General features: G+C 48.8%; 1 protein-coding gene across 3 annotated transcripts in view; it reads left to right on the forward strand.

Moving 5' to 3' along the window:
* L1CAM (L1 cell adhesion molecule) overlaps window positions 1-4,163 on the forward strand; it is a 49,755-nt gene extending 45,592 nt beyond the window's left edge. For all 3 annotated transcript variants that reach the window (XM_020977249.2, XM_078148007.1, XM_078148008.1), the window contains 3 exons: window positions 349-483; window positions 1,193-1,265; window positions 2,591-4,163. In XM_020977249.2, the coding sequence (XP_020832908.1) occupies window positions 349-483; window positions 1,193-1,265; window positions 2,591-2,825 (443 nt within the window). In that variant the 3' untranslated portion in view covers window positions 2,826-4,163. The remainder of the gene's footprint in view (window positions 1-348; window positions 484-1,192; window positions 1,266-2,590) is intronic.
* The last annotated feature ends 2,149 nt before the right edge of the window (window positions 4,164-6,312 follow it).

The raw sequence follows: 6,312 nt of genomic DNA on the forward strand, positions 1-6,312 counted from the left end.
GGATTAATCTGGCTTGGAATCCTGGTTTCTGGGCCTAGCTCATTCTAAGTGTGTGCAAATCAAAGCGATTGGGCTCTGTGTGAGGGCCTGCAGATCTCTGGGCATGGAAGCCAGGGGCTGTTCCCTAGCCCTAGCCTCCTGGGTGGGGTGTGTGGTGAGTGTTTGCCGTTTCCTTCAGAACATGAACTCTTCCTCATGTGCTGGGCAAGGCATTCCTCTGGGTTCCCTTCAGTCATGCACTTTAAGGTATTCACTCAACATAACAGTCCTTAGAGTTTCTCAGACACATATTTTGTTTGTTTCCCGGCTTCGGGCTACTTTCTGCATCTCTGTCCCTTCCCACCTCAGATCGAGTGAAGCTGCCATCTGGGAACTTTGCCACCAGGAGCTGGTTTATTGTCTTCATAAGTGCCATGATCCTTCTCCTCCTCATCCTTCTGATCCTCTGCTTTATCAAGCGCAGCAAAGGCGGCAAATATTCAGGTAAAGAGATCTGCGGGCTCTCTTCCCCCGCACATGAACACGTACCTATGTGTGCTGATGCACACCCACCCACACACATGCTCTCACATGTGCATATGTACACACATGTGTACACATATACACATCCACACGTGGGCAGGCACATATATATTTTTGGAAGGCCACTCAGGGCTTTTGGATACTGTTCGCTATGCATTGGGGGAAGGGGTGGGGAGAGAACAGAAGACATGGGGCTAGGGGAGCCAAGGAGAGGCAGGCAGGGCAGGATGGCCACATTTGGAGGCAGCATGAGCCAAGTGCTGGGAGAAGTGTCTGTAATGGACCCAGTCAGTGATGGTGTGTGTGTGTGTGTGTGTGTGTGTGTGTGTGTGTGTAGGGGATGGGGCAGGTGGGTTCAAAGATAAAGAAAATAGTCCATAGCCTCCATGAAGAGCACCTGCCTCGCAGAAGTATTGTAAAGATTAAATGAGATGATGTTTTTAAAGAGCTAGAAAAATGTCATCTCTTGGTAGACTCTGGCAGGCAAAATTGGCTCTGCCCTGGGATTGTCACGCTTCACACAAGGCTGTGGGCACTCAGGGGAGGATTCTTGGAGGTGGGAGTCTTTGAGCTTTGCCTGGAGGGTTGGAGCAGGTTTCTGGAGGTAGAGATGGAGAGAGAGAGAGAGTAGGAGAGAAGGTGTAGAAGCCACCTTTTCCTGTGCCCACAGTCAAGGATAAGGAAGACACACAGGTGGATTCTGAGGCCAGGCCAATGAAAGATGAGACGTTTGGCGAGTACAGGTAAGAGGGGAGTGGGTGATGCTGGTATCCAAATTTGTCCTTGGGTGGCCAGCTGGCTGGCTCAGGCTGCTGTTGGGTGGGCCTCAAGAGGGGCGTGGGAGCCTATCTGATCCCATGTTTTTCTTTCTCTTCTTTGCTGCTTGGGTCCTTCAGGTCCCTGGAGAGGTAAGGCAGCAGGGAGGGGGGTGGGATACAGGCCAGAGTCAGAAGAGCACTGCTGGGGGTGGTATTTTCCTTCTAGGGGTAAAGGGCACTGTCCTATATTCCCATTCCCTGACACTTTTCTCTTGTTCTCCCCTGCCCACACCAGCTTCTCTATTCTTAAATATAGGTAACTGCCTCCACCCCAGGCTTGCCTCCGGAGCAATCTCCTTGCTTTTGTGTCCTTTCTTGGTCCCTCCTCTCCCTATATCCCTCCATGGCTCCTAGTCTCAGGAAGAGCTTGACCCTGATCTCCCCTCCCCTCCCCTCCTTCCCTACTCCATTCCTACCTCTTATCCCCTGAACCAAGCTTTGGGGTCTGCATGTCATATTTCTGCTCTCCTGTCTTAGAGCTGGGCTACCCCTTTTCCCCTTTTGATGTTCTGCCCCCCTAATTATGGGCTATTCCAGATACCTGGGTGAGGGGACAGGGAAGAGCTAGTGAGAGTCAAAGGTGCTTCTGATTAGAGGTGATGTTTTGCTTACGCGTGTACCTCTGGTACCTCTAAGGTTGGAGCCAGCGCCTCTGAGTTCAAATCCTGACTTTGCCACTTACTCAGTTTCCTCATCAGTAAAACCAGAAGGTTGGACTAAAATGACCTCCAACGCCCCTTCCAGCCCCAAATCTGTGATCCTATGACTCAACCTAGATATACTTTATCTGGGTATCACTGACCTTGGCAAGCCCACAGGCACGACCATTTTCTGAAACACATGATGGACATTATATTATCGTTATATATATTATTATGGCTATGAACATTCTATTGTTGTTATATATATCGTTATACCATGGCTGTGAATAAGTACTTATTACCCCCCACCCCCACAGAGACACATACATGCACATTTCTCTGGTTTCCCAAATGCATCTACGGTCCTATAGGCATGACTGTGGGACCACATGAATGAATCTATTGGTCTCCCCAAACTCCACTAACATGCATGCTCCCCTTCCCCATGAGCTGGGCAGGCTCCTTGCACGTGCTCTTTGGGCATGGGAATGCACAAAGTACTCACTCTGAGAGGGGAAAGGAGGGGAAAGCCAGGGAATGTTCTCCAGTCGAGGTGCGGGTAGGGTCTCCTTTTCCTGCCGTCCACCCAAGCCTCCCTTCTCTTTTTAGCGACAATGAAGAGAAAGGCTTCGGGAGCAGCCAGCCTTCCTTGAACGGAGACATCAAGCCCCTAGGCAGCGATGACAGCCTGGCTGACTATGGCGGCAGCGTGGATGTTCAGTTCAATGAGGATGGGTCCTTCATTGGCCAGTACAGCGGCAAGAAAGAGAAGGAGGCTACTGGAGGCAATGATAGCTCTGGAGCCACGTCCCCCATCAACCCCACTGCTGTGACCCTAGAGTAGCCCAGCAGTGGCTCAGCGGGGGAGGGAAACACACCCTCCCACCAAGCCTCCTAAATGAGGGGTTTCCTCCATGCCACTCCAGTGGGAGCCCCTGCCCCTCCTCCTCTGTCCCTAGGTGGGTGGGCTACATGGATTTGGGGGCCAGGGTCTCTCTGGCTTCCCTTTTCCTCACCCCTTCCCCATATAATTGCCAAAAATACAGTCCACTCCTCCCCCATCCTTCCACCCAGGTTTGCTCCAACCCAGGGACTGACCCCTAGATGTAAAGTTACCACAGCTGGCCCTACCCAAATCCCCTTCTAGCTCTTTTCTCTGAGTGGTGACAGTTTGGGAGGGTATGAAGGGTGAACCCCAAGCAGTGTCTTCCAGGCCCTGTGACCCTCACCCTCTGGAAGGGCTGGGGAGTGGTTTGGGGGGGGGGGAAAGCCTGCCAGGCTGATCTAGGGGCTGTGCAAAGTGGGCCTTTTTAGGACTGAGGCTAGAGCCTCATCCCCTGCCTTGCCTCGTAGGCCAGGAAGGGTGTGCCACTGTATAGCTGGAATGCCCCCACCTCCTTACTCCCTCAGTTGCTTTCCTCCTCTGCAGCTGGGCCAGGGCTGGGGAAGGGAATCAGACCTATGGCTGGGCCCATCTCCACCACTCAGATGACTCAAGAGAACTGAGTCCCCCCATACCAGGACCCCGAACCCCTCCATCATCTTCCATGCCTTCCTCACTTCCCCCCAGGTCCCCTTCACACTGCTTCCAGGTGCATCTCATACACAAGCTGCCTTTGTTACACATACAACGCTGGACAAGAAGCCGAGTGGCCTCTGTCAGTCGCCCATCAAGCGTCTGACTCCCTCCTGCCTCACCCAGGACCCGGTGCCCTGGCCATATCCCTCTCCATTCCCCAGTCTCTTGGGTTGGGACCCAGAACACACAGACACAAACTCTCCTCTAGTCTGTCACCCTCCCCCTGGTTTCCCCCCCTCCCCCCAGCCAGTGCATCCTTTCTCAGTGTAAATACCTTGTGACTTTGGAAAGTTTGTAGCCTCTTCCTCCCCCACTCCCCCCCCCCCACTGCTAGTGTGTAGGCCCATGTCTGAGTCTAGGTGGTTACTAGGTTTCCATAGCGATTAGCTTTGATAATCCCATCCCAAGAAAAGAAAAAACAGAAACAAAAAATGAAAAGGAGAGGGGGGAAGTGGACACTGTCACCCCTCCAGCAGCGCTGTGGCAGCCTCCGTCTGTACACGTCCGCTTGGTCTGTTGACAAACTCCAGTGCCCTCTTTTTTATATATATATGTACATATATGACAGAATTATAACAGGCAAATAAAAACCTGGAAATCACATTGACACACTTTGGCTGTTTTTGGTGATGAGGGTTGCTTAGCCTGTCAAGCAAGGTTTCCATGGTGGGCCAGGGGACTGGGGAAAGTCAAGGAGGGGAGTATGTCTTTGGGCCTCAGTTCTCTCCTCTGCTCCTTAAGCGCCTTTCTCCCAAATGAACTGGGTACAGGAGCTGAGATCTTGGCTACAACCTGGACCTGGGTGGGGAGAAGGGGGAGGTTGTTTTTTCTTTTTTAATTTTTAAAAAAAATTTTTTTTGGGGGAGGTTGTTTTTCTTTTTTAATTTAAAAAAAATTTTTTTTTGGGGGGAGATAATTTTTAGAAGCTTGGAACTTGAGTGGTTGGTGTATGAGCACCTGAATCTTCATTTCCCCAATACCCCTGGCCAACTCCTGATGCAGCTCATAAGGAATGTCCTGCAGAGAGCCTCAGTTTCCTGGAGGAGAAGGTCATTTGCAAATAAGAGACCAAGGCACTCTCCCTTTGGCTGTTGGTTTCCCAATACTGCTCTCCGAGTTACTCTTCTCCAAAACCTGTCTCCAGGCACTCATCTGACCATCTTTTCACGAAGCTGGATGACTTCGGTGTACTCAGAGATTTTGCCTACCTTAATCATTCCGTGAAGGGCAGGCCTGTAGAGGAGGGGTTCAATTTGTTCTGTTTGTTCCCAGAAGGCAGAACCAGGAGCAATGGGGGTGATTCCCATTGGAGTAAGGTGGGGAGTGGTAGAGAGGCAATGTCAGGAAAAACTTCCTAACCAGTGTACAGTGGGCTGCCTCAAGAGGGCAGGGGTTCAGCCTTCTGGGGGTTTGCAAGCAGACTCTAGTCTCTGAGGGTCTTTGCTTCTCAGACTGATTCTTTCATGAAGTCAAACTAGGCCATCTTTTGCCTCAATTCTTACCTAGCCTTAATCACTGAATGGGTGTTGCCTCAGACAGAGACCTGAGAAAGATCTTAGCTTAAAAAGGCCTCACTGCATGAGGGCTATCTCCAGTTGTCCTGACATATCTTGCCGCTGGAGTCCAGTGACCCTGGAGGAGACTTTGCACAGCCCTGCCTCACTTAAATCCAATTCACGGGCAAGTCAAGATGTCACCTTCCTGACGCCATTGGTCCTCCTAGAGAACGAAGGACCACCACCAACAGCACTATATTATTTATATAGTCAGGATTCCTTTTGTGTATGGATTACACTAGATGACTTCTGAGGTCCCTTTCAACCAGGAGTTGCTGGTAAATGCTTAACTGAATGTCTAAGGAAAAATGCACATACAATATACTTTTAATCTTAATCTGAATGATTAAAATTTTTGCCATTGCTTTCTTTTTTTAAAAAATATTAATTTATTTTTAGTTTTCAACATTCACTTCCATAAGCTTTTGAGATTTAAATTTCCCTCTCTCCCTCCTCTCCTCCCTCCCCAACATGGCACGCAATCTGATACAGGCTCTACATATACATTCCTATTAAACATATTTTCACATTAGTCGTGTTGTAAAGAAGAATTAGAACCAATAGGAGGAACCACAAGAAAGAAGAAACAAAACAAAACAAGAAAAAAAAAGAGCAAATAGTATGCTTCGTTCTGCATTCAGACTCCATAGTTCTTTCTCTGGATGTGGATAGCATTTTCCATCATGAGACTTTTGGAGATGTCTTAGATCCTTGCATTGATGAGAAGGGCTAAGTCTATCAAAGTTAGTCATCGCACAACGTTTGCCATCACTTTATAGACATCAACAAAGCAATAAATCAAGCCCTGGTTTGTAGCATTTTCTGATTTCTGAGATGTAAATGCTCATATTAAAAATTTAGCAATTGGCTCTAATGAGCTGGTATGAGCTGGTTCCCTAGTTCCAGTTCTCAAATTTGGTGATTTTCAGTGTGGTTAAGCATTAATTGAGTAATTACTTTGTACCAGGCGTTGTGCTGAGCACTGGATTTGCCACTGTTCTAGAGCTGGGTGCCCGAGTGTGAGCACATCCAGCCTCATTCTCCTTTGGTTACACACTCTAGTGTTACACACATCATAGATAATTTCCAGAATTGATCCATAAGAATCACATTTGGATACAGATCATCAAAAGGAATCTGCCAAACAAGTATAGTATGGTCTTATATAGATGCATATGAATGTATATGTCTATATA

Source organism: Phascolarctos cinereus, unplaced genomic scaffold (genome assembly GCF_003287225.1).
Source record: "Phascolarctos cinereus isolate Bilbo 61053 unplaced genomic scaffold, phaCin_HiC Scaffold_8;HRSCAF=390, whole genome shotgun sequence".
Taxonomy (NCBI): domain Eukaryota; kingdom Metazoa; phylum Chordata; class Mammalia; order Diprotodontia; family Phascolarctidae; genus Phascolarctos; species Phascolarctos cinereus.